Below are 27,908 nucleotides of genomic sequence, written 5' to 3' on the forward strand. Positions count from 1 at the left end.
CATTGGTTTAGGACTTCCAAACCTCCAATAATAATTTATTGAAAAATGAAAAGTGTTGCATTTTCAACCAAGTAGTCGGTATGGTGGAATCTTTCCGTTCAAAATTAAACTGTAATATGGTACAATAGACCTACATATGTACAATGGTTGTTACTGACTTGTCTTGGCATGTTCTTCTTATTTCAAAGAACCATAATTAACAGCAAAACATATTTTGATGGCTTCCTACATCAGTACCATTTGGTGTACGGTATCCAAATTTGGAATACTTGTAAATGTCTTGGTTAAGAACAGGCACAAGCAAAATGAAGACAAATTATACAATGCCAAAATTGGGTCAGAAAATGATCAAAAAGTGTTAGATATTCAACCAAGTAGATGGTAAGGTAGAAGGTTTAGGTTCTTCAAAAGGCATAATAGGCCTATTTGTATATGAATACGAGTTTATACTGCAATGTCTTTGCATGTTTTGGTCAGCTCAAATGGAAGCTTCAATTGAATTGACAATTGTTAACAGAAATGACTTGCCTATACTGTATCTGGGGAGACATGGCTCAGGCAGTAAGAGCAGTTGTCTGGCAGTCGGAGGGTTGCAGGTTCGATCCCCCGCCCGGGCTGTGTCGAAGTGTCCCTGAGCAAGACACCTAACCCCCAAATGCTCCTGACAAGCTGGTCGGCGCCTTGCATGGCAGCCAATCGCCGTCGGTGTGTGAGTGTGTGTATGAATGGGTGAATGAGAAGCATCAATTGTACAGCGCTTTGGATAAAGGCGCTATATAAATGCCTGCCATTTACCATTTATATAAGCCTTGTATTGTGAGAAAGGAATGGGCACCCAGTGGAGGCACAGGTGAGAAGAAAAAAAAGTTGCTGTGCTAAGCTGCAACTCGAAAAAAAAAAAAATGTTCTTTGCAAATATTCTTGTCAAAATGAACGTACTTGTTATGTACAGGATATGCCCATAGATGTTCAATATTCAATCTAGGATTTCCATGTAGTTTAGGCCGCTGACAAACATGGAATAACTATTTTTAAAAGTTTTTGATTGCTTTAGAAAATGACCTGCTCTAGAATTCAGGTAAAATGATGGAACATAGCAGTAACAACTCAATCTTTTGTACATGTGTAGGCCTATTATACCTTTCAAAGTGCCCAGACTTTGCACCTGACCCAACTATTTTTCAGTCATTTTCTGGCCGGACCCAAATTTGGCACTGTACACATTTTTGAATAAATGATCTGAATTCATTTTGCTTGTGGCTGTTCGCAACCAAGTATCTACTAGCCTTAGATGTTTGTAACTCATAAGCAAAGTGGTGCTGACGTAGGGTAGTAAGTCATTACAAACTGAAAATAGATTGGCAAGCGGCACGATTTGGCATTTGTGAATGACCGTAAAACATTTTCTGAGCAGTATACTGGGAATTGAGGTCCATAATCTGAATGTAGACAGAAAAGTGTGCCAGTGTACACGTCTTCAGGTTTCCCCCCTCCTTTAACGCCATGATATATGACACGAGGCTCCAAAATGAAACTCCAGTTTCCATTCGTAAATTAATTTTTGGGTGAGCCAATATCTTGACAACGACAAATCCAAAGAGGCACATTTTTTTCACAGAATGACCCAGAGACATTAAAGCAAATGTTCCACAGATAAAACTGTTAAGAGTAGAAACCGGTGAATCTTATCGGACTGAAACAAGATATCGTTGACTTAAAAAGGTTTGTTTCGAAGCGGTTGGTAATTAATTTATTTTTCCCTTCGCATATTAAACCCCCCCCCCCCCCCCCTCACAGGAAATCCATGTTCACTTGATCACATTTGAAGCTAGAGACTGGCCTGCATTCAATCTAAATTTGTCCTCAAGTTCAACTTAAAATTAGTGTTCTTATCCCCTCCGTAAAATATCATTTGAGGAGCAAACTTTTTGCAAAAAGTTGAAAACACTTAATTTGTCATACATCCGTTTTCCTGACAAATCTCATCAGTCATATTTGATGACTAGGAATCTGATTTGGACTGAATTTTTCCAAATTCAGTTACCGGATATGAAAAAATCCAATTGGGCCAATTGCTATTGTAAACGGGGCGTGTCACTCCATTCATTCAGTAGTCAAATTTGAGGACACAAACGACAAAACCCAGGCCTGCGTGCCCTTAGCTTGAACGTTCAACAGAAAATCAAGAGGTTTGATACAGGCATGGTTTAATAGAAAGTTCCAACAATTCTGAACAACCTAATATTAAAAAAAAAAAGAAAAAAAATAAAAGTGGGGGGGGGAGAGGGGGAAAATAAAATTAAAAACCAGCAGCCAACAACGCCGGCTGGTTGAGCTATCCGAGGCTGAGAGATAATGCATTGCACACACCCCCCCCCCACCACCCCCCAGAGACCGAGGAGGAAGAACATAAAACAAATAGATAACAAAATAATCATTTTCAAGGCAATAAAACAATCTTGGCAATTACAAACTTTAGTGGTCTGTTGAACAGGACGTGTGGAGCATCCACCAGACAAATAGGGACACTGGGCTGGCCTGCATCTTTGCACTTTTTTTTTCTATTTTTTTACCTCTTCTCTCTCTCACTCACTGGTAGAAAACAAGGGATCCTGTTAGTCATTTCTGTCACCCCCCCCCCCCCCCCCCATTTAAAGCGCTCTGAAGATTTAACTATGTACATTCGGTGCTGTCTCACCAGCCGTTATAGCCATCTCTGTGAGTGCCGTAGGCGTCCCCCGGGGACCAATGCTCCTCCCCCCAGGAGAGGTAGGTGTCCTGTGTGAAGTCTGAGTAGTACCCGCCCGGCTGGCCCCGGCCCCTGCCCAGGGGGAAGCCCCGAATGCAGGCCCCGCCCCTCATCTCCCTGCAGCCCCTGGGTCTGGACCTGCCGGGCACCAGTCCCCTGTAGCCCACGGCGACGGGCCCCGCCCCGTTCCCCCACGCGCCGTCGAAGGGGGCGGGCACCGGTCCCCCGCCCCCCCGCCCCCGCCCGTTCACGCTGCCGGCGCCCTGGGGCGGGGGGAGGGGCAGCAGCCCCTGGCCGTGAGCGCCCCCTCTGGCGGGGGCGGGGGTTAGCGTCGGGGCGGCCTGGCTCTCCACCGCCCTGCTGGGCCCGGGCGTCAGGCTGCCCTGGCTGCTGGGGGTGCTGCTGCCCCCGGGGTTGCTGGTCCGGGCCGCTCCGGCGCCGCTGGGCGTGGCCCCTCCCTGGCTGTTGGGAGTCCCCGAGGCGCTGCTCCCGCTGCCGGGCGTGGGGCCCTTCCCGCGCGCGGCCTCCGGCCCCAGGGCCCCGTCGTCCTGGCTGGTGGGCGTGCCGCAGGCGCTGCTGACCCCGCCCGGGGCCCCGGCCCAGCCGTGCGGGGCCACGCCCGCCTCCCCCGCCGCCAGGTAAAGGGCCCCGCCGGTGCCGAGGGAGGGGCCCCCGAGGGAGGGGCCCCCGGGGCCGTGGCCGGTCCGGTCCTGGCGCAGCGCGGCCGGGCGCGGCTCGCTCTCCGGGGCCACGCTGCAGGGGGAGCCGGGGTAGGCCGGCAGGCCCGGGTAGGGCGCGGGCAGGGCCGCCGGGCACAGGAAGCTCTGGTGCGGGTTGACGTTGAAGGCGCCCGGGGACGACCCCCCCGCGCCGCCCTCGTAGTCCCCGGCCGGCCGCTGGGCGGCGGAGGCCTTGAACAGCGAGATGGCGGACTTCAGCGCCTGGAAGTCGAGCGGCGTCTCGCCGGAGGCCGGCGGCAGGAAGGACAGGTGCTCGTGTTCGGGGAGCGGCGGTCTGAACTCCTGGGCCTGGGGCAGCGGGGGCGGGAGAGACCCCGGCGGCCCCCGGTCCGGCCCCTGGGCGCCGGGCTCCTCGATCACCGCCGCGTCGTCCTCAGAGTCCAGAGACATGTCCTCCTCCTCCACACACTCGTCCTTCAGCACTGAGGGAGGGGGGCGGGAGCACAGCATTGTGGGTACCCCCTCTGCGTACAGCTAACTCTACCCACCGTGAGGCACTGTGTCCGTTATCATAGCCATGCCCAGAACCCTCCCAACCCGCATGAGAATACCAATACCAGTCAGGATAAGCCCTTTACAAATTCCCCACCTCCGTGCCATGGAAAAGGCCAAGGTTTCTGTAACAATATAAAATACTATTTCTGATTAAGTGGTATGCAATGAATAAAAATGATTCATGATAAAAAAAGGACACCAGAAAGAAAGCAACGAAGCCCGTTGACTTTTGCTGGTTTTGCACTCATTTTTGAGAACATTTCAAAATTGTAAAATTTACAACGCACCCCATTTGTTAATGTTAAAAAATTCACACTTCCCTGCATTTTCTGGGAAATCCAAAGTGCTTAAAGTACAGCCTCTCCTGGCAGAGGGCACTGACCTGCAGGGGGAGTCTGGGGAGGGTGATTGTCGAAGGCGGGGGGCTCCTCTGCGTTGTCGTGGAAACCAATGAGGCTGTGGAAGCTGTTCATGACATCGTCGATGCTCGTGATCACAATGCCGTTGCTGGAGTAGTGTGGGAACATCTCGAACCGCCGTTCTGCTGACCAAACGCATCGCAGTTACCGTACACACAGGCTGGCAGCCAATCAAACATGACGCTGACCCCATACTGCACAGGCTGGCAGCCAATCAAATCACGCTGACTGTGTATGCATGTAATTCTCTGTGGCATACTTGTGAAGATGCATCAACCAGTGTGTGAATGACATACAATGATATTCTTTTTCAAACAACCATTTACATACAACTACTACTTTTTTTTCATAGGACTGTATATGTTGAAATGCAATACACCCAGGTCTGTTGTGTACCATGTACGTCAGTGTCTACCTGTGAGGAAGAGGATGAGGAGCTACCAGTGAGGAAGAGTGCGAGGAGCTACCTGTGAGGAAGAGTGCGAGGAGCTACCTGTGAGGAAGAGGGTGAGGAGCTACCTGTGAGGAAGAGGGTGAGGAGCTACCTGTGAGGAAGAGGGTGAGGAGCTACCTGTGAGGAAGAGGATGAGGAGCTACCTGTGAGGAAGAGGATGAGTATCTACCTGTGAGGAAGAGTGCGATGAACTACCTGTGAGGAAGAGTGCGAGTATCTACCTGTGAGGAAGTGTGAGATGAACTACCTGAACTACCTGTGAGGAAGAGGATGAGGAGCTACCTGTGAGGAAGAGTGCAGGTACCTGTGAGGAAGAGGATGTGGCGGTGCTGGGTGTGATGGGCCTGCTGTCGGATCAGGCAGTCCAGGTCCGGGGCGTGGCGGGACGGAGCGTCACACTCGTGGTAGGGCAGGAACTCCACCAGGTGCCTCTTCTGGTAGGTGGTGAGGAGGTTCAGCAGGCTCAGAGCATCGCTGTTCAACCTGAGGGACACAAGCGCGCGCACACACAGGGACACACACAGGGACACACACAGGGACACACACAGGGACACACACAGGGACACACACACGGACACACACACGGAAACACACACACGGACATACACGCACGGACATACACGCACGGACATACACGCACATGGACACGGACACACACACACGGGGACACACACGGGGACACACACACGGACACACACACACGGACACACACACGGACACACACAGACACAGGGACACACACAGGGACACACACAGGGACACACACACGGACACACACACGGACACACACACACACGGACACACACACACACGGACAGTGTTAACAATCAGCAATACATAATATTTTGCCCGGCTCGTTTCCCTCCATTTTGTGCTCAACACATCCAACCTCCTCCCGTTAATGCAGAGGAAGCCAAACAATTCAGTCGCTCTGATGAACATTCCTCTCAGGTCACGGATTCCCTTCCCTCCTCCCCAGCCCACACAGACACGTGAACATGCATACTCTGGGCGCACACAAACAAAAATCCCCCATTTTTGAAAAGCCTCAGTCATACCGATTTGAGGCCCATTATTCTAGCTGCGTAATGGGGATAGCATCTTGCTTAGATTGGCATATTAAACCCCCGTTCAGTTCGGTTTGTTCACAGAGTTGTGAAAAGTTCTACACTCACCTGCCCAGCTCCTTGAGCTTCTTCTGGGTCTTACAGTGGACCTTCCACTGCCACAGGTTCTCTGGGCTGCTCTGCTTCTCCAACATCTTCAGGAACTTGTGTAGCCTCTCTGCAGGGAACCAAGCAGAAACAGTTACTCTCAACCCAGAGCTAACTCGTTCAACCAGCCACTCAACCCAGAGCTAACTAGCTAATTCAGTCACTCTGAACCCAGCGGTAACTCGCTCATTCAGTCACTCTGAACCCAGCACTAACTCGCTCATTCAGTCACTCAACCCAGAGCTAACTAGCTAATTCAGTCACTCTGAACCCAGCAGTAACTCGCTCATTCAGTCACTCAACCCAGAGCTAACTCGCTCATTCAGTTACTCTGAACCCAGAGCCAACTCGTTCATTCAGTCACTCATTTATGCATTTATGATAATTCAGCAACGATCGAGCCAACTAGCCAATAGGAAATCGTGAGGAGATTTTCGTTTTCATCGTTGATTATCCACACTTAGTCATGACTTTACGTCCAGAGGAGTTCGGGTATAACCAGTACAATCATGGGGCCACAACATTTGTTTGCTGATTTTGTGAAGTACCTCGCAGCTCACTAGTTTGGACTTTGCACACCCGGTTTAGCTGTACATTTTCTGTTTATGTACACCGACCGCACTCGCTTTACTGTATCCGACACGTTACTATCTGTGTACTACTACCTGCACGCGATAACGTTGCTGAAAATAACGGTTTAGATTAGCATCATTCATTGTTAGCACTGTGTTTCGCCATGTTTAGTCTAAGACAATTAATCGTAGTAAATTAGTTACAAAAAGGCACACACGCTTCTGAATTACGGACACAGTCAGTAGTCTTGTGTCGGAATCCGTTGAATTTAAATTAAGGTATTTTTGTTTGCGCGAAAGAAGTATTAAAGCAAAAAATGGCGCAATTTAGCAATACCAAAAAGAGTAGTTGGCGAACGCGTTGCCATTGTAACAGACCTGCGAAATGGCTTTGAGATTGATTTTGAAACGGTGGAGATATTGATCGCTGTTATTAAATAGTTTTACTCCGCCTGACCATTGCGGAAATTGAGACTGCCGGTGGAGCGTCAGATTTCCGTCGTTGCAAATTAACATCCCTATAGTCCTGCCACTCCATTCCTCCATCCTTTAAATCTCCTACAGTCCTGGAGAGGAGTTGGATTAGGGCGTCAGTGAAAATGCACAAGCTCCCCGTTTCAGAAAACTCAACGCTACCTAATAAAATATTTATCGGTCAGCTACAGTTGCCTCGTTATAAAGTCTGAGATGGAAAAAACGGTTCGTTATAAGGCATTCCTTCCACTCAAGTCTCGTTTTGCCTTTTCATGTTAAATTAACATACATTTAATAGCGTCTAAGAAATGGGAAGCAGTAATTGAAGATGAGTACTCCAGAGTTGCTTAACACCACAAACAATTCCGTACCTCACTCACAACAGCTGTGCCACACTCCACGACAACCGCTCAAGCATTGGAAATAAGGGACAGCTTGCATTAGGAGTTTGGATGGCCGTGGTCAAAGATTTAGAAACGTCGTCGACTATTTAAGGATCAGACTGATCCTACAAGGCAACTCCTAACTCGTCGTTAATAAAACCAGTCATTCAACTTGTTAACCATTGCTTTGATGTGGCCTACAAACCTCAACAAGGAATGAATTGTATTATGCTTCCAAGAGTAAATGACAACAGATGAACATATTTGACCCTAATTCGAATTTAATGCTGAAATGAAGAATCAACAGCGCCCTCCAGTGGTTAAGAAATAAAAGTAAAGACTCACACTGAGTGATGAAGTCTGGTTAAGGACTAAAGGTACTATTCCTCCTAAACAGTCCACTAAAATATGTTTCTGAAAACATTTGAGGCGAGAAATAAGCCATGCAGTTGCTGAAGCTTGATTCATATTTCATCTGTAACGCTTAGTTTGAAAGTCTGATCCTACTTTCCCGAGTCGTGTGAGCCGAAGGCAGTCGATTTGCATTGGCAAATCACAATATGCAAACACAGCACTGCAAACTTCAAGGCCTTCCGTAGAAGATTTATGGAACGCCCGATTTGGTCTGGGAACACCTTAAGACTCGTGAGTGTTTGAGGACTAAGACTAACCGTGAGTGACAAAGTCTGGTTTGAAGGACTAAGACTGACCGTGAGATATGAAGTCCGGTTTGAGGACTAAGACTAACCGTGAGTGACAAAGTCTGGTTTGAAGGACTAAGACTGACCGTGAGATATGAAGTCCGGTTTGAGGAATAAGACTAACCGTGAGTGATGAAGTCTGGGTTGAGGACTAAGACTGACCGTGAGTGACAAAGTCTGGTTTGAGGAATAAGACTAACCGTGAGTGACAAAGTCCGGTTTGAGGACTAAGACTGACCGTGAGATATGAAGTCCGGTTTGAGGACTAAGACTAACCGTAAGTGATGAAGTCTGGGTTGAGGACGAACTCGTCGGACACGATGAACCCTCCCGACACAAACAGCTCGTTGTAAGTGTGGTTCTTCACATCGTCCAGGCTGTCCACCCCGGCGAAGCTCACGGACGGCAACTTTTTCAGAGACACCAGCGCCGGGATCTGCCACAAGACACAAAGGGATCGGCACGGGCACGGAGAGAAGTCTAAGGTTCCCGGGTGGTTTTCCACAGATAGAGATACCCGTGTTGTACAACTCAATGAGACGATGTGACGATGCACCATAAAACACAACCTACTCGCATGAGTGATAAGCCGCCCCAACTAATTCAGTGCCATCTAGATGACTTGAATACATACGGCTTGAAATTTCAAGTACAGAATGCTACGAAGAAAAAAAAATAAACACTTCACAAATCTTACATTTGGTCCTGGTGAGTCCTGAAACAGAAATCCACTCATTTGTCGAATTCTTTCATCCTCATTTTAATAAGTGTTGCATATTCCTTTAGAATAGTATGTGTGTACACTATTGGCCAGGCACTCTTATAAAAATGTTCCTTTTGTGAATCTCTCCAGGTGGACATGGCCACTACCTTGTGGACGTGAGCAGCGATGTCCACATTCTGAATGATGATCAGCAGCTTGTCCAGGTTGTTCTTGCTCTCCAGGAAGGCCTGAGGGTTGCATTCCACATTCCCCAGTCTTATCAGGTACTCCTGGACACGGAGGACGGAGCAGACATTTTAAATCAACACTTCATCGCCATTCTGACAGCTGCCTTCAGGATTTAGCAGAGATGCCGTCGGATATCATAAAATACAAATGCAAACGTGAAAACCCAATGAACGCTTCTGAAATCAGATGCTTTTAGCACAATGTTCTCCATCTTATCCTAAACCAAAGCAAATTTAACTACCAAGTTCCTTTGAGGTTCACTGAGGACAAAGACAATAAAACAGTCTGATGGATCTTCTTAGCTCCACACCACAGAGCCCCTGCATGCAAATGTAATCAATGCCTGGGGTAAACAGGCCCATACATTTTACTTGCAGACGCCTAATAAAACGCAGAATAATTCAACATTTGCACTGCGATGAACTCAGCTGTTACTGACATTCACCTGACATTTATTAGGCCGATGAATAAGGTAGAGAATCCGGCGGGGACAGGTCTGGGTCCCAGTGTGCCTTCTTCTGTTTTGTCAGGGTGAAGTTGAGACGCACTTTCAAACAAGGAGACCGCGGATAACCTCGTTCCCTTCCAACCGGCGGTGGGTCATTCGCAACGATAAAGTTCTTTCAGCACATTTAAAAAAAATTTTTTAAAAAAGGTTTAAGGGATGAATGGCTTCACCTCCATTCATTTAACGATTTGTTCATTTGGTTCGTACACTCCGTTCTTCCGACTGCCTCCAGACAGGTTCTCTGAATATTTGTGTTCGAGAGCCTATACAAACACGTAGGAGAAGGACGGACAGCTCTGTATGTATTAAAAATCTCACCGCCATCTCAAAGCACACCCTCCGAATAACATTGAGAGACTATCAAGAGGGAAGTGACAACGACAATCTCTGAGCGAACAAGTCTGAGCTAAAAAAGAAAACTGAAATGAAGGAACTGTTAATTTGCAAAACTCAAAATCAGCGAACAAACTGAAAGAACCGAAGGACACGTTCAAGAGGGTGAGGGGTGGGGGGGGGGGAGGGGGAAGGGGCGGGGTGCTGTTCTGAGGGGGGCCGTACCTTGATTTCCTGGCAGACGGGGCTCTCCTCCTCCTGAGTGTGGATGTAGAACTTGACGGCGTTCTTCTGCACGTCCTTGATGATCTCCACCAGGCTGCTGAACACCTCCGGCTTCAGCTGGCTGATGAGGCTGCTGATGGAGGCGGGACCAGAGTCAGGGGGGCCGGGGCTTTGGGCCAGGGGGACCTCGGCCAGCGGGGGCTGCCTCCCGCCCGGCTCCAGCTCCGTGCCGGCCCGGGCCCCGTCCGGCCGGGGGGTCCTCCTGGGGGGCCCCTGCTCTTTCGCGGGGCCGAGGTGAGGTAGACTGTGCGGGGCCTGTCTGGGGGGCGGGGAGGCCCGCATCTTGGCCGGCGGGGGCGCAGTGCAAGGGGAAGGGGAAGAGGAGGAGGAGGAGGGCGGAGCCGCCGGGCTCAGGGCGGGGGCCAGAGGAAGGGAGGCGGGGGACGGGTCGGGGAGAGGGGCGGGTACCGTCGCCGGGGCAGGGGCGGGCACCAGGGTGGGCGCGGGGCCGAGAGCAGGAGGGTGAGCAGAGGCGTGAGGGAGGGTGTCAGGCGAACTGTACACGGGAACAGAGGCGTGAGTAGGGGCGGGAGTGGGTAAAGAGGCACGAGTGGGAGCAGGGGTCGCGACGGGGGCAGGTACAGGGGCGTGGGTAGAGGGGTGAGTAGGTAAGGGGGTATGAGTAGGGGTAGGGGTAGGGGTAGGGGCAGGAGTCGGGACGAGGTCAGGTACAGAGGCGTGAGAGAGTAAAGAGGCACGACCGGGATTAGGGGTGGGGGCAGGCACAGGGGTAGGGGTGTGGGCAGGCACAGGGGTAGGGGTGTGCGCAGGTGCGTGAACAGGGGCTGGGGAAGGGCACGGCTGCACAGCGTCGGGAGCAGGGCAGCCGGGCTCCTCCCGGGGGCGCACGAGGCTGCTCATCTGCTGGCACAGCGTGGCGACGTAGCCGTGGATGGGGACGGAGGACGTGTAGTGGGAGATGTACTCGGAGAAGGCCACGCCCGGGGCCCACAGCCGCCGGGGGGGCTCCAGCGGGATGGGGGTGGGCTCGGGGCCGTGGCTCACCCGGCCCTCCCGCAGAATGTCCCGCATGCCCAGCGAGAAGTGCCCCAGCGCCTCGTCGATGATGCTGTCCAACGAGGGCGAGGCCGCCTCCGGGGCGGGGAGGAGAGGGGGCTCCGGGCCTCCTCTCGCCCGCAGCGCCTCCTGCTCCGCCTCCTCCACCTCCTCCTCCATCGCCTCCTCGGCCTCTCCGAGGGCCATGTGACCGTCCTCGGGGGGCTGGGCGAGGGGGCCGAGGGGCTTCTCGGGGGAGCCGTGGCCGGAGCCGGCGGGGTTGTGCAGGCAGCGCGGGTCTTGGGGGTTGTCCTCTCCTCTCAGGCAGTACTTCTCCGTCTTTATACCTGCGGCCCGGGGAGGGAGAGACACACACACACACATCGGTCACTCAAATCAACCCCGCCGTCTCGTCCATTTTCTCAAATACAATGCTGATGATGGCAACAAGAGCCTTCTGGAAAAAGTCCCCAGTCTATCCAGTTACGATTCTGCTCCTCTTGATTCCCGATTACATTACATTAATGGCATTTAGCAGATGCTTTTATCCAAAGCGACTTACAGTTGATTAGACTAAGCAGGAGACAATCCTCCCCTGGAGCAATGCAGGGTTAAGGGCCTTGCTCAAGGGCCCAACGCCTGTGCGGATCTTATTGTGGCTACACCGGGGATCGAACCACCGACCAGTCATGTACCTAAACCACTACGCAATAGGCCGGCCGATTGACTGATGGGCAAAAGTGTAGAGCACATCGATAAGTAGGCCAGAGCTTGTATGTCCAGTCATGTTGTCTTCAAAGTAGAGAACGTTCTGGGAGTAAATGTGTTAAACGTCATTCCATGCAGCTTTCTGCTCACAGGTAAGGACCACTGACGGCAACGTGACGCTGCTGCTCCCATGTACACGTGAAAGAAACCCACTCGTACCGATGTACTGGGAGTGTGGACTCCGGCAGAGATCGTCTGGAACCAAACACCCCCTTCCACTGAGGACAGCACACACACACACACCTGTCTGCACTGCATGGAATGCTTCTGGTTTCATCTACCTGTGCTGCCCCCAACACCTCACACCTGCAGCCAGGTGAGGCAGCGTGAGGTCAGCTGTGACACCGACCACTCACGGCTGCCCTTTGCTTAAGCCCTGGTGCGCACGTTTCTAAGTCCCTCTGGATAAGAGCATCTGCTAAACCCCCCCCCAGGTGTAAACATAATGGAGTAGAGGGTATGGGCGATTAATATAAATGAGAGGAGCTGAGCTGCAGTGTGTGAGAAGGTGAGTGGGGCGCTGGCCATACCGGTGATGGGGATGAGGAACCAGGGCATCTGTCCTTCATTATCCGCAGGGCGGTGCTGCTCGTTACTGGAGCACGGGCTGAACACCTCCAGGCTGCTCATGCTGCCCGCCATCTGCTCCTGCACACACACAGACACACCACACACACCACACACACACGCACACACGCACACACGTACGCACACACACACACACACACAGACAGACAGACACACACACACAGACACACACAGACACACACACACACACACACACACACACACACACACAGACACACAGACACACAGACACACAGACACACACACACAGACACAGACACAGACACACATGCAGACACACACACAGACACACACAGACACACACAGACACACACAGACACACACAGACACACAGACACACAGACACACAGACACACACAGACACACACAGACACACACAGACACACACAGACACACACAGACACACACAGACACACACAGACAGCATTAAAGAGGAGAGCTCCAGCTATGCATTCCTCCCTTAGCCCTGTCTGTATAAAGACTGGGTTGGAGGAGAGTGGAGCTCTGGCAGTAAAATACTTCAGTAAAACACCACGGTGCAGTGACAAGGCACCGGCAGGGAATATCCAGCCAAACTTTGGAGCTGAATGGAAGAAAGCAATTATTTACTGTTGGGCTCAAAGAGGGACAATGCATCCTTGTATTACTGTGCGGTCAAACCAGGACTTTTATTTACATGGAGATATCCCATCTCTTAAAATGTTTTATTTGGAGCCACTTCTAGTTTGCCCCAATAATTGATGGTTCCCAAGGAACAAAAGCGACTAGTGTGGTATTTTAAACATGCTGGCTGTTTAAATAAATGCAGCAGTGTTGCGCAGGCCTGGCTAATTAGCACAGACAGAGCAACAGGAGGTCCACTCCTCAAACTCAACAGCTGCTTGGGTGTCAAAGCAGTTCTGCGAGCTGTATCAACATCTCACATTGACAAGATAAGACAGCACAATCAAATTGGACATGGTATAGTTTAGGGACGTCAAAAGTCGGTAGCTTTTATAAAATGGGAAAAATAAATGTTACATTTTCAATTACTCCGAGTGTCTTTATGTGCAATGAGGGATATTTTAGATCACACTGTCACAGTGCATTACCGGTTGGATTTACAATGGCTGGCATAGAGGTATTCAGTGGCTTTCAGTCCAAAGCAACTGATATAAAAAAACTCCATGAAGTGTTAAACTATCCCTTCCTTTGCAATTCCTCGGCTGAGATTCAACAGCTGAGCTTTGTCATGATGTGCATCCAACACAAAGCCAGTAACACATGAACAAATTCCCACTAAGATTCTGCGTGTAGTAATCCAAAAGCGGAGATTTATCACCCACCATAAAAGGAACAGCCGTCCAGCAGGCTCATTACACTGCAGCCTCACACAGAGGACCAGGGTTCCAGCACCAAGGCTGACTGCAGCCTCACACAGAGGACCAGGGTTCCAGCACGAAGGCTGACTGCAGCCCTCTGGGCAGCTGTTGTTTTGCAGATGTTAAATCCACTGGATTTTTCCCCACTTCCAAATACCTCTGATACAGTTGATACAGTCCCTCAAGCTGAAGGATTCTCTCTCGTTAACCCTTTTTGAGTCCCAAGCCCAATATGAAGTGGCACTACCCAAATCCCAAGGAGTTTTGGCTTCGGTTGAGAAAACTCGAGAATTTACTATGAGGGTTTTAACAGCGGCTCAAAACAAATAGCAGCCATTTTGTTCGGTTGAAACGATAAGGTTGAGTGACTAAAAGGGTTCCTCTTCCCCAGTGTGGCTCATAAGTTCCCGTAAAGAATAACGTATTAAAAACCTGACATTCACAAACGGGACCGAACAGGCGGCTGCCGGCGGCGCGGCGCGTGATGCCGGCGCCGGGTCGTACCTCCAGGTCGTCCTGGCCCTCCTCCCCGCCCGGGTTCCGCAGGTCGATGTCCCCGCGGGCGGGCAGGTCCAGCTTGATCATGGTGTCGTAGCGCAGCGGCTCGCTGGGGCCGGCGTCGGGGCTGAGGGGCCCGCCCAGGGGCCCGCGCGGGGGCCCGTCCGCGGCCGCCTCGGCGGCCCTCTTCTTGGCCTGGTTGAGCGTGGCGAGCATCTCCATCAGGCGCGACGTGCTGTGGCCGCCGTCCTTACGCAGGTCCGTGTCGCGGATACCCATGCAGGTCATCACCGCCGAGAGGGAGGGGGGCGACGGGCCCTCGTCCTCTGAGAGAGAGAGGGGGGGGGGGACAGGAGGGGGGTTCAGAGGAACTCAAAGCAGCACAGGACACAGGGACAGGAGGGGGGTTTGGGTTCAGAGGAACTCAAAGGAGCGCAAAACATGGGGACAGGAGGGGGGTTTGGGTTCAGAGGAACTCAAAGCAGCACAGGACATGGGGAGCTGTTGGAGACCAGTAAGGGAGAGCACTAGGATGCTGGGACACAGTTTACATGCACTTACTCTCACCCACTGCCAGAGCACTACAGTCCTAGAACTCACCCACAAGCACACACTCATTCACTCGCACACGCACAAATATTTTTTGCCCAACAGAGCGACTTAAATTTCTTCAGCTTCCAAATGTTGCAGTGACAGAATTCCCATGTGAAAATTCCACTGAAAAACTGGAAAACTTGAAATTACCCCAACCTCTGGTTGAACGAATGTACAAACAACTATTGATGTTACATTATATTAATTTACCTCATTACACATTAATAATCTAGTTATTCCGTATGAGAACAAGCAAATGCACTAATTTATTCATTTAACAGTGGCAGACCTGGCTCACATTCCCAGACCAGCAGGTATACACTCAGTGAGCACTTTATTAGGTAGACCTGTATATCAGCTTGATAATGCAAATATTTAAATCAGCCAATCATGTGGCAGCAACAAAATGCATAAACGGATGCAGACATGGTCAAGAAGTTCAGCTGTTTTTCAGACCAAATGTCAGAATGGGGAAGAGATGTGATCTTAGTGACTTTCACCGTGGAATGATTGTTGGTGGCAGACAGGGTGGTTTGGGCAGTGAGTGTAGATGCAACACAACTAAAGCACTAATTTAAATGTAATATGCCAAGCATGAAACAAAATACAAATCCTGTATCAATAATCTGAGCCTAAATGTGTCCAATTTTTACAAATTATTTTCCAATGGCAGTGGGTGATAAAACAATTTCCATTACTTTTCCAGAAGATGGTAAATGGTCGGCCTGTATATAGCGGCTTCATCCAAAGCGCTGTACAACTGATGCTTCTCATTCACCCATTCATACACACACTCACACACCGACGGCGATTGGCTGCCATGCAAGGTGTCTTGCTCGGGGACACTTCGACACACCCAGGGCGGGGGATCAAACCGGCAACCCCTCCGACTGCCAGACGACCGCTCTTACCGCCCAAGCCAATGTTTACCCCGAGGGAAAATATTTTCGTAGATTTGCCTCACGTCTAGAGGGCCTGTCTCTGGGCCAGCCCCCCCCGGCTGTGCTTCCCCTGAGCATGGGATCGGCAACCCTGGACCGAGAGAGCCGCAGGGTGTGCCGGCTTCTGTTTTCACCGTAAAATAAGCGGCCGATTCAGACCCAAGAAACAAGGCGATACGAGTTAACTGTGATCAAGTGCTATCATTGAGCAATTAAGTACTGAGTAACAATGAAAGTCAGCACACCCTGCGGCTCTCCAGGACCAGGCCTGCCGACCCCTGCCTTTACCCCAGCTGTGCTCCCCCTAACCCTCACCCCAGCTGTGCTCCCCCTAACCCTCACCCCGGCTGTGCTGCCCAATTGTGCTCCCCTAACCCTCACCCCGGCTGTGCTGCCCCCTAACCCTCACCCTGGCTGTGCTGCCCAGCTGTGCTGCCCCCTAACCCTCACCCCAGCTGTGCTGCCCCCTAACCCCGGCTGTGCTGCCCCCTAACCCTCACCCCGACCGTGCTCCCCCTCACCCCGGCTGTGCTGCCCCTAACCCTCACCCCGGCTGTGCTGCCCCCTAACCCTCACCCCGACCGTGCTCCCCCTCACCCCGGCTGTGCTGCCCTTAACCCTCACCCCGGCTGTGCTCCCCGTTGTCCAGCGAGGCCCTCCTCAGGTACTTGAAGGTGCTGGCTGCGGCGGCCTCCTCCTCCAGCTTCCTCTTCAGGCCGCGCGCCTCCCAGGGCTGCTGCTGCTGCTGCTGCTCCCGCGCCTCCTCCCGCGCCTCCCGGCCGTCGCGCGCCTCCCCCTCGTTCCTCTTCCACATCTGGATCAGCTTCAGCAGCTCCCGCATCTTCTCGGGGTCGTTGTCGGCCTGCGCGCCGTGCGCCCCGTTGGCCTGGGCGGGGGCGGGGGCCGGGGCCGGGGCCGGGGCCGGGGCGGGGCCGGGGGCCGCGGGCCCCCCGGGGCCCTGCCCGTCCGAGCCCTCCCAGTCCGACACGGGGCTGTACTCCGGCGCCCTCCGCAGGCCGTCCACCATGGCGCGGGCCTGGGCCACGGCCAGCAGGTAGACGTCGGGCCGGTAGATGTAGGAGCGCAGGGCGCCCTCCAGGTTGTGCTTCTGCTTGGGCGCGGCGTGCAGGCGGTCCCGCTCGTCCAGGTTGTGCTTGTACTCGTGCATGTAGTACGGGCGCACCTGCCCGTCGCTGCGCCCGCACAGGTAGTCCCGCGCCTGCCGCTCCACGCCCGAGCCCAGCTCCGGGGGCGCGCTGGACCGCAGCTTCATCAGCGCGTAGTGCAGCGCCGGGATGAAGGCCTCCAGCTCGGCCATCACCGGGTGCTGCGGCTCCACCGCCGGGGGCTCCGGGGCCGGGGGCCGCCTCGACGCTTCAGGGGCAACGGAGAGAGGGGTTAGCCAAGTCTGGCACACTGATGTGGAAACTGAAAATGGTGATTATCTATCACGAGGGACAGTGCACATTAGGGAGATAGATAGGAGATGGAGAGAGATAGATGGAGAGATAGAGGGAGAGAGAGACAGAGGGAGAGAGAGACAGAGGGAGAGAGAGACAGAGGGAGAGATAGAGGGAGAGAGAGATAGAGGGAGAGATAGACAGAGGGAGAGAGAGACAGAGGGAGAGATAGAGGGAGAGATAGAGGGAGAGATAGAGGGAGAGATAGAGGGAGAGATAGAGGGAGAGAGAGATAGAGGGAAAGAGATAGAGGGAGGGAGAGATAGAGGGAGAGAGACAGAGGGAGAGAGAGATAGAGATAGAGAGACAGAGGGAGAGAGATAGAGATAGAGGGAGAGAGAGATAGAGGGAGAGAGAGACAGGGAGAGAGATAGAGAGATAGAGGGAGAGAGATAGAGGGAGAGAGGGAGAGAGAGATAGAGGGAGAGAGATAGAGGGAGAGAGAGACAGGGAGAGAGATAGAGAGAGATATAGAGAGATAGAGAGAGAGAGACAGAGGGAGAGAGACAGAGGGAGAGAGACAGAGGGAGAGAGACAGAGGGAAAGATAGATAAATAAAAACACAGGTCTGTGGTTGCACAGGTGCAGCATTGCGAGGCGGGGGCACACAGTTATGTGGGTTTCAGCGCTAAAGGCCCAAACCAGCCACTGACAGGAAGGAAGCGAACCCCCTTCAGACACGGCAGAGTCAATTCATTTACACTGTATTATCTGGGGCAAAGCAAACGGTAAGGAATGACGACACAAACTCCCCTGGAATATACGTCTCCATACACCAAACAGAGTTGTGTGATCAAAGCAGCAAACCACTGCTGGCTTTTACTGTACGGGGAACACAAAGCTCAAACCGTGTGCTCCTGTTACCTGTAGCAACGGGACCGAACCAGGGACTTCATTGATTCAAGTTTCAAGTTCCTTCAGATAAAATCAGGCTTGCACATTCAAAATTGCATTACAGTCAAAGAACCATTAGCTGGCGTGCTCAATGCAAACAAAGTAAACCACAGTATCTTAGCAACGGTTTCCCTGGTGCACGGGCATTTGGCACCTGCCAGTCTAAATAACAGCGCTTCGTTAATTCAATGTAGGTCAATCTTTCTCCAGGTTTAATCATCTTTAAACCGAATGAAAATGGCACGTTTACAGTCAGCAGCTGTAGTAAAAACCTCATATATGTGTCCACTTGAGGCTCATGTGCTGGAATCTTTTTATTTTGTTAGGAATATGGGGACAAATTGAGACTTTAACTTTATACAGGTTCTGAGGACGTGGTGCATGAGGCTTCCATCGTCTACAACACAGGTGTCAAACTCCAGTCCTGGAGGGCCGTAGTGTCTACTGGTTTTTGGGGTGTTCTGGGTTCATTCAAGTCACTGATTGGTTAAAGTATCCACACGCCTTGTTCTCAAGGCCTTAATTGGCCTTAATTGGCAGCTGATTGAAAGGAAACCGCAAAAACCCGCAGACACCGCGGCCCCCTGGGGATTCAGTTTGACACCCCTGGTCTACAATAATGAAACCTATTTTAGAAAACGGCCCAGTGCCCTATGTGATGAACAGCACAACGAGGGTTAAATAATAATGAAGCACAGCACTCACTCAACGTACCGACGCCTCTCGACTCCTGAAAGACGAAGAGCGCCTGGAGACAGCGCGTCCACCCACTTCTCCTTTCTGAAACACAGAGACTCTGCGTGAAACCTGAGCACAAAGGGAGCCAGAAAAACACAGCGCTGCTTTCTGAAACGCAGAGAAACGCCCGTGTGAAATCTGCTGAACAGAGCCACAGACACAGAGAAACGCTCGTGTGAAATCTGCTGAACAGAGCCACAGACACAGAGAAACGCTCGTGTGAAATCTGCTGAACAGAGGCAGAACCGCAGCGCTCATTCCCAACAGCAGAGGGCGACGTACCGCTGGGGTTGGCCATCTGAGCGGAGGACAGCAGGAAGAGGAAGCCCTTATCCAGCAGCGGGTTGACCAGAACCTGCAGGAACAGAGCGGTCAATCTGGAGCCCTTCGACGGGACCGTACACATCCTAAACAGTCTTCCGGTCAAACCGGAGGTAAAAGCCAGCGCCCAACACTCACCATCCTCTCCCTCTCCAGCTTCTGGAGCAGGGCCGTCAGGCTGTTGCCGTGTTTGCTCTTGTCCTCCACCTCAAACAGACTGCAGTACATCCCACGTTTCAACACTGAAAGCACACAAGCGCCGTTAAAAAACGTTTAGCAACCGGAGCGGCCCGCCTGGCACTCAACAGACGAACCACGTTGCAGTAATCTGGAGCGATGCTTCATAACTTCCGGACGGGGGTCCGAGGTGGGTTTTTGATACACAATCGGAAAGCACTGCTCTCCACACGGTCGTTTTCATAACGCAGCGAGGAGTAAGCGGGGCCTGACCTTCCCGCGTTCCAGTGTAGGTGTCCCAGGAGAAGAGCTCTGTGGGAATCTTCCTCTTCACCTGCTCCAGATTCATCACGGTACCGATCTCCAGCTTCTCCGGACTGCGCCACAAGAACAAACCCAGCGTCACAACACAGCACCACCGCACAGCACAGAGACTCCGCCGACGTACACAACACACACGCTGCCTTACGCCTCAGACATGAGAAAAGCACTCTGAAGGGCAAGAGTGGACGCCTCACACTGAGCTTAAGGACCTCGCACGAGTGTGTGCGCACGCGAGTGTGAGTTTGTGTGCGTTTGTGTGCGTTTGTGTGCGTTTGTGTGCGTTTAAGAGTGAGTTTGTGTGAGTTTGTGTGAGTTTGTGTGCGTCTGTGTGCGTCTGTGTGCGTCTGTGTGCGTCTGTGTGAGTCTGTGTGAGTCTGTGTGAGTCTGTGTGCGTCTGTGTGCGTCTGTGTGCGTCTGTGTGCGTCTGTGTGCGTCTGTGTGAGTCTGTGTGAGTCTGTGTGCGTTTGTGTGAGTTTGTGTGCGTTTGTGTGAGTTTGTGTGAGTTTGTGTGAGTTTGTGTGCGTTTGTGTGCGTTTGTGTGCGTTTGTGTGCGTTTGTGTGCGTTTGTGTGCGTTTGTGTGAGTTTGTGTGAGTTTGTGTGAGTTTGTGTGAGTTTGTGTGAGTTTGTGTGAGTTTGTGTGCGTTTGTGTGCGTTTGTGTGCGTTTGTGTGCGTTTGTGTGAGTTTGTGTGAGTTTGTGTGCGTTTGTGTGAGTCTGTGTGAGTCTGTGTGAGTTTGTGTGAGTTTGTGTGAGTTTGTGTGAGTTTGTGTGAGTTTGTGTGCGTTTGTGTGCGTTTGTGTGCGTTTGTGTGAGTTTGTGTGCGTTTGTGTGAGTTTGTGTGAGTTTGTGTGAGTTTGTGTGAGTTTGTGTGCGTTTGTGTGAGTTTGTGTGAGTTTGTGTGAGTTTGTGTGAGTGTAAAGGGCAGTTTTTGCTCGGGGAATTCTGGGCCAGTGGGCTTGATTGAATTTTCTGCAGCCTCCACAAAATTCCGACTGGTGCCGGCAGGAAAAAAATATTATGAATGCAAACATGGCGCCCGGTGGATTCTATAATTTATAACCGCAATGGCAGCAGAAACCGATAGCAGCATCAAGAGAGCATATTAGAGAGAGTGTTATTATTCTCTGTTCAACATGTTCCTTGCAATACAAATGCTAATTTTGTCATGCCAATAAAGTACATTGAATTGCGAGATAGAGAGAGTCAGAGCAAACCAGAGCGAGAAAGAAAGTGAGAGCGAGAAAGTGAGAGCGAGAAAGTGAGAGCGAGAAAGAGGGAACAGGAAAGAGAGAGCGAGAGAGAGCAAACCAGAGCAAGAGAGAGTGGGAGAGAGCAAAAGAGAGGTACTCACAGTTTGAAGGGGAGGAAGGGGCGGGTGGAGGAGCGCAGGCCCACTTGGTAAAGCACCTTGCCCCCGTTCAGCAGCTGTCCGCACCACACCGTGTAGCTGCTCCTGGCTGAGGAGACGGGCTGTCACTCACGACTCACGACTCACGACTCACGACTCACGACTCACGACTCACGACTCACGACTCACGACTCACTACTCACTACTCACTACTCACTACTCACTTTTCCACACTTTTCCACACTTTTCCACACTTTTCCACACAGGTTCAATTGGGCCAACAAGCATTGTGTGTCAAACATGGGCGCAATTCCAATTTAGATCAATCCGCCCAGGACATTCCTCAGAATACATAATGAATCTTTGAATTACTTCACTGAATCTTCATTGTTTTACTTGTACTGAGGCCTAAACTTAATATACATTTCTATACATTTCTATACATGCATGGAAGCCTGTGAGCTTGAAACGTAGGAGGCTGAAGCCCGACATTTGATCAGGTTATTCAACTAATTTTCCCGTCCAAACACTGCAGAATCCTGCAGGGTATCGACATATGTGCAACAAGAGTGAGAATTACTCACCGACTGGCACGGATTATTTAACCAATGTATGAACCGACTGTGTGCACTGCGGTGGGTTACCAGTCAGACAGGCTGGGAGCTGTGATTTCGTGGTTTCGTGGTTTCGTGGTTTCGTGGTTTCAGGGTTTCAGGCAGTTTCAAGCTCACAGTCTGCCACTGCTAAACTTGCAGACGAGGCCCTCACCTTTGTGCCCTTCAGACGAGCTGCAGTTTGACCTGAAACTGAGGCAAAACAGGTCAGCTCACAGGACACATCAAATGGCAAATAAATGGCTGCCATTTATATAGCACCTTTATCCAAAGCGCTGTATAATTGATGCCACTCACACTCACACACCAACGGCGATTGGCTGCCATGCACGGCACCAACCAGCTCGTCAGGAGCATTTGGGGGTTGGGTGTCTTGCTCAGGGACACTTCGACGCAGCCCGGGCGGGGGGATCGAACCGGCAACCCTCCGACTGCCAGACGACCGCTCTTACCGCCTGAGCCAATGTCGCCGCCCAACGTCACAGAACATCAGTCACTGTCAGAGCAGGCACAGAGCGGAGGAAGGGGTACCTGAGGGGGGCGTTGGGTTTGGGAGGGGGCGTGGCCTCCTTGCCCTTGTACAGGAAGGACACCACGGCGTACGGACACACGTGACGGGGGCGGTTCTTGATTTCGTCGAAGGAGTACTCGTAGAAGTATTGCTGTGAACGGAGGACATGAAAGCAGTCAGACACACTGAAGCAGCACAGTGCAGCAACACCACAGTATTCAGTCAGACACACTGAAGCAGCACAGTGCAGCAACACCACAGTGTTCAGTCAGACACACTGAAGCAGCGCAGTGCAGCAACACCACAGTATTCAGTCAGACACACTGAAGCAGCACAGAGCAGCAACACCACAGTATTCAGTCAGACACACTGAAGCAGCAGAGTGCAGCAACACCACAGTATTCAGTCAGACACACTGAAGCAGCGCAGAGCAGCAACACCACAGTATTCAGTCAGACACACTGAAGCAGCACAGTGCAGCAACACCACAGTATTCAATCAGACACACTGAAGCAGCGCAGAGCAGCAACACCACAGTGTTCAGTCAGACACACTGAAGCAGCGCAGTGCAGCAACACCACAGTATTCAATCAGACACACTGAAGCAGCGCAGTGCAGCAACACCACAGTATTCAGTCAGACACACTGAAGCAGCACAGTGCAGCAACACCACAGTGTTCAGTCAGACACACTGAAGCAGCACAGTGCAGCAACACCACAGTGTTCAGTCAGACACACTGAAGCAGCGCAGTGCAGCAACACCACAGTATTCAGTCAGACACACTGAAGCAGCGCAGTGCAGCAACACCACAGTATTCAGTCAGACACACTGAAGCAGCGCAGTGCAGCAACACCACAGTATTCAGTCAGACACACTGAAGCAGCACAGAGCAGCAACACCACAGTATTCAGTCAGACACACTGAAGCAGCACAGTGCAGCAGCAACACCACAGTATTCAGTCAGACACACTGAAGCAGCACAGTGCAGCAACACCACAGTATTCAGTCAGACACACTGAAGCAGCACAGTGCAGCAACACCACAGTATTCAGTCAGTTCATCTTTCCTTTTCCATCCAAACTCACCACAAGCAACCATGAAGTTAGTTTGGTTAGTGTGAGCATGTGTGTGAGCGCGTGTGAGTGTGTGTGGGAGCGTGTGTGTGTGTGTGCGTGGGAGCGTGTGTGTGTGTGTGAGTGTGTGAGTGTGTGTGTGAGCATGTGTGTGTGTGTGTGTGTGTGTGTGAGTGTGCGGGAGTGTGTGTGTGTGTGTGTGTGTGAGCGTGTATGTGAGCATGCGTGTGTGTGAGCATGTGTGTGGGCGCGTGTGCATGTGCGAGAGCGTGTGTGTGTGTGTGTGTGTGTGTGTGTGTGTGTATTTGTACACATGCCCGGTTCCAGGCCGCAGCACACACCTGCGTGAGCTCGAACCCCCTGTAGGACAGCAGGGACGTCACCCTGGGGGCGCTCTTCGATACGTGGCAGTCGAACTTGGGCGTGGGGTCCGGCGGGTTCTTGGACATGTTCTCATATATGCTTTTCACCTTCCCCTGAAAGAGAGAGAGGTACGGGGCTCAGGTACAGGTACAGGGCTCAGGTACGGGGCTCAGGTACGGGGCTCAGGTACGGGGCCCAGGTACGGGGCCCAGGTACAGGGCCCAGGTACAGGGCCCAGGTACAGGGCCCAGGTACAGGGCCCAGGTACAGGGCCCAGGTACAGGGCCCAGGTACAGGGCCCAGGTACAGGGCTCAGGTACAGGGCTCAGGTACAGGGCCCAGGTACAGGGCCCAGGTACAGGGCCCAGGTACAGGGCCCAGGTACAGGGCCCAGGTACAGGGCCCAGGTACAGGGCTCAGGTACAGGGCTCAGGTACAGGGCCCAGGTACAGGGCCCAGGTACAGGGCCCAGGTACAGGGCCCAGGTACAGGGCCCAGGTACAGGGCCCAGGTACAGGGCCCAGGTACAGGGCCCAGGTACAGGGCCCAGGTACAGGGCCCAGGTACAGGGCCCAGGTACAGGGCTCAGCCCACTATACCAGCAGTATGGCAGCATCCTTTATCATAACACATCAAACCAAAAACTTCCAAGCCAGGCAACCGCTAGTTTTGTACTAGATAAAGGAAATTATACATTTTCAAAACACATTACCTTCATAACTTTGAATATAATGATATCGCCCGTGGCACCCAAGTCAAATGGATTGATTTGGAGCAAATCCGAGTATTTGGACAGATAGACACCTGAAAAGAGAGAGAGGGGTTGGGGAATGACACTTTAGCATGAAACCCTGCGGGTAACATCTCCTGCTTGAAAAAGAAAAACAGAAATCAGTCTTACAGAAATCACACGTCGCTATTAAGGACAATAGAGCCTGAAGGCCATGAGAAGCCTGCACGCTCGCTCACAACGCGGATAGTAATAGAATCGACGCACAAATCGCCGAACAACGAGCGGATTACGCCCACGACCGCTCCCAGTGTGCATAACGGGCGGCGACTCGATTGAAACGAAACGAATCCTTTTGTTTGGACAGCGATCCGTCGACCGACACGCTTGTGCGTCGAGTTGAAAAAAAAACGTGTGGCTCGTGGATGTCAAGCTCCAGTGCTTTGTTACGGTTCAGCACGGTTAAACGCTTAACGCAAAGTTAAGAATTGGATAAAGTCCAAACGACGCGTTTCCAAGGCCTAAAAATAGCTTGGGATTGACAGGCAACCGTACGAGGAATGCAGAGCAGGTATGCGTTTGACAGCCCTGGGGGCGTGTGTGAAAATAAAAACACTTTACGTGACGGTGTTCCTCTACCTGCCTGGGAGGAGTGCTGGACGTGTGTACGCCAGCCCTCTGAGAGGGGCTTCTGCCTGAACGCCAGTGTGCTCAGCACGCAGTGAACTGAGCCAGCTGTGTGTGTGTGTGTGTGTGTGTGTGCGTGTGTGTGTGTGTGTCTGTGTGTGTGTGTGTGTGTGTGTGTGTGTGTGTGTGTGTGTGCGTGAGTGTGTGTGTGTGTGTGTGTGTGTCTGTGTGTGTGTGTGTGTGTGTGCACATGGTATGCGTGTGTGTGTGTGTGAGGGGGGGAAATGCAAGCTCACTGAGCTCAGAGGCGTGTGTGTGTGTGTGTGTGTGTGTGTGTGTGTGTGTGTGTGTGTGTGCTTGGTACACACGGTATGTGTGTGTGGTTTGTGTGGCGTGCGAGGGGGGGGGAATGCACACTTCCATGCACTGAGCTCAAATGGGGTGTGTGTGTGTGTGTGTGTGTGTGTGTGCTTGGTACACACGGTATGTGTGTGTGGTTTGTGTGGTGTGCGAGGGGGGGGGAATGCACGCTTCCATGCACTGAGCTCAGAGGCGTGTGCGTGTGTGTGTGTGTGTGTGTGTGTGTGTGGTGCTGTGCTCAGAGGGGTGTGGCAGGGGTGAGTAAAAGCTCAGCTATTCGCCAGGCCAGCTCACCCCGGTGACCGTAACCAGCGTACAGTCAACAGACCACTCCCATCACCCACTCCCCTAGTCTGCTCTCCCTCCCTCCCTCCCTCTCCCTGTGATGCCATTTTCTTTTGGCTTAGCCAAACCAAATTCACCTAAACTTATTCATACACATTCACTCAAATGTGTATGAATAAGCAGGGTACGCTTTACACATTTATTTTTTTGCGTTTCCCTTACAAATATTTAACAACAGAGGAGGAGGGGAAGAGGGGAAAAACCTCTCTACATACTCATTCATTGCAGCATACTTGGTAGCAGTTTCAGAAATGAAGTGCATTTATATTTCTACATCTTTATTTCCTCTTTGAGCCTCTTCCGCAAAGTTTGCACCGCATGCAAAGACGTCGAGGACCTGACCTACCTGAACAGCCACCCCAGACTACCTGCAAAATGTCTGGGAAACACTGCCTGCTGGCTGCACGCATTCCCCTTCAGTCAGGTAAAGATTCAGACCTGGGGCTCCAGGTGAGGCAGCCATGAATCAAACCATCAGGCAGAAAACAGAAGCAGCAGCACTGCCTGGCTCAGGGGCCACATGAGTGTACACTATATTTATTCCAGCCTGAGTAATGCTCAGTTTCCCATTTCCTCACTGCAGACAGCAGGGTGAGATATTTTACACGCTCAGAGACTCAGTGACTCAGAGACTCAGTGACTCAGTGACTCAGTGACTCAGTGACTCAGTGACTCAGAGACTCAGTGACTCAGTGACTCAGTGACTCAGTGACTCAGTGACTCACCTTAAGACTCAGTGTATGGATTGGCGGAGCTGACTAACTTTCTGCCACGCAAGGGTAAGCCTACGGAGTAGCCAAGTTGCTCGACTGATTGTTTGTTCGAACCCCAGTCTAACCGCAATAAGATCTGTGGGCCCTTGAGAAAGCTCCTTAAACCCCAAATTGCTCCGGGGAGGATTAGTGAAGTCAACTCTCAGTCATTCTGGATAAAAGCAAACCTTTAGCCTATCCTGGGTGTCGAGAGATCGGGGCCTGACTGCACGTGCGGTGTCTGCGGTCAAGAAGAAGCCGCAAAGCAGCGTCATCACTGGTTTCCGCATGCCTGTGCTGTTTGTGCCAGGGTCTGCAATGGTTTGAGCACAGTTCTGCTGGTTTGTGTGCGTGTCTGTGCTGGTTAGTGCACAGCTGTGCTGGTTTGTGTGTGTCTGTGCTGGTTTGTGCGTGCAGCTCTGCTGGTTTGTGTGTGTCTGTGCTGGTTTGTGCACAGCTCTGCTGGTTTGTGTGTCTGTGCTGGTTTGTGTGTGCAGGTCTGCTGGTCTGTGTGTGTGTCTGTGCTGGTTTGTGTACAGCACTGCTGGTTTGTGTGTGTCTGTGCTGGTTTGTGTGTGTAGGTCTGCTGGTTTGTGTGTGTCTGTGCTGGTTTGTGCACAGCTCTGCTGGTTTGTGTGTGTCTGTGCTGGTTTGTGCACAGCTCTGCTGGTTTGTGTGTCTGTGCTGGTTTGTGCGTGCAGGTCTGCTGGTCTGTGTGTGTGTCTGTGCTGGTTTGTGCGTGCAGGTCTGCTGGTCTGTGTGTGTGTCTGTGCTGTTTTGTGCGTACAGGTCTGCTGGTTTGTGTGTGTGTCTGTGCTGGTTTGTGCGTGCAGGTCTGCTGGTCTGTGTGTGTCTGTGCTGGTTTTTGCGTGCAGGTCTGCTGGTTTGTGTGTGTGTCTGTGCTGGTTTGTGCGTGCAGGTCTGCTGGTTTGTGTGTGTGTGTCTGTGCTGGTTTGTGCGTGCAGGTCTGCTGGTTTGTGTGTGTCTGTGCTGGTTTGTGCGTGCAGGTCTGCTGGTTTGTGTGTGTCTGTGCTGGTTTGTGCGTGCAGGTCTGCTGGTTTGTGTGTCTGTGCTGGTTTGTGCGTGCAGGTCTTCTCGTTTGCATGAGACCGTCTCTGTTGGTTTGCATGCGTCTGCACACACTAGTCTTCTGGCTAGGCCTCAGCAGCTAGGTTTGGCAAAGCGATTAACTGCATTAAAGTGATCTGGTATGTGGCACGTTTTGAGAGCAATTAAATGTCTTCC

The 27,908-nt window shown here is 51.9% G+C and overlaps 1 protein-coding gene across 3 annotated transcripts in view; it reads right to left on the reverse strand.

Moving 5' to 3' along the window:
- Nucleotides 1-2,662: 2,662 nt before the first annotated feature.
- Nucleotides 2,663-27,908, reverse strand: part of tasora (transcription activation suppressor a) — a 33,704-nt gene continuing 8,458 nt past the window's right edge. The window contains exons 5-23 of one of the 3 annotated variants that reach the window (XM_061220876.1): nucleotides 24,562-24,653; nucleotides 23,828-23,962; nucleotides 22,433-22,563; nucleotides 22,056-22,093; nucleotides 21,291-21,396; nucleotides 19,889-19,992; nucleotides 19,577-19,680; nucleotides 19,400-19,472; nucleotides 19,094-19,159; nucleotides 16,650-17,399; nucleotides 14,497-14,816; nucleotides 12,574-12,691; nucleotides 10,220-11,622; nucleotides 9,072-9,194; nucleotides 8,478-8,637; nucleotides 6,033-6,141; nucleotides 5,162-5,340; nucleotides 4,367-4,528; nucleotides 2,663-3,911 (exon numbers count right to left, since the gene is read on the reverse strand). In XM_061220876.1, the coding sequence (XP_061076860.1) occupies nucleotides 2,695-3,911; nucleotides 4,367-4,528; nucleotides 5,162-5,340; nucleotides 6,033-6,141; nucleotides 8,478-8,637; nucleotides 9,072-9,194; nucleotides 10,220-11,622; nucleotides 12,574-12,691; nucleotides 14,497-14,816; nucleotides 16,650-17,399; nucleotides 19,094-19,159; nucleotides 19,400-19,472; nucleotides 19,577-19,680; nucleotides 19,889-19,992; nucleotides 21,291-21,396; nucleotides 22,056-22,093; nucleotides 22,433-22,563; nucleotides 23,828-23,962; nucleotides 24,562-24,653 (5,390 nt within the window). In that variant the 3' untranslated portion in view covers nucleotides 2,663-2,694. Of the gene's footprint in view, nucleotides 3,912-4,366; nucleotides 4,529-5,161; nucleotides 5,341-6,032; nucleotides 6,142-8,477; nucleotides 8,638-9,071; nucleotides 9,195-10,219; nucleotides 11,623-12,573; nucleotides 12,692-14,496; nucleotides 14,817-16,649; nucleotides 17,400-19,084; nucleotides 19,160-19,399; nucleotides 19,473-19,576; nucleotides 19,681-19,888; nucleotides 19,993-21,290; nucleotides 21,397-22,055; nucleotides 22,094-22,432; nucleotides 22,564-23,827; nucleotides 23,963-24,561; nucleotides 24,654-27,908 lie in introns of all 3 variants that reach the window. The other 2 variants (XM_061220875.1, XM_061220874.1) reach the window with 2 other exon arrangements.

Source organism: Conger conger, chromosome 14 (assembly GCF_963514075.1).
Source record: "Conger conger chromosome 14, fConCon1.1, whole genome shotgun sequence".
In the NCBI taxonomy this organism is placed as follows: Eukaryota; Metazoa; Chordata; class Actinopteri; order Anguilliformes; family Congridae; genus Conger; species Conger conger.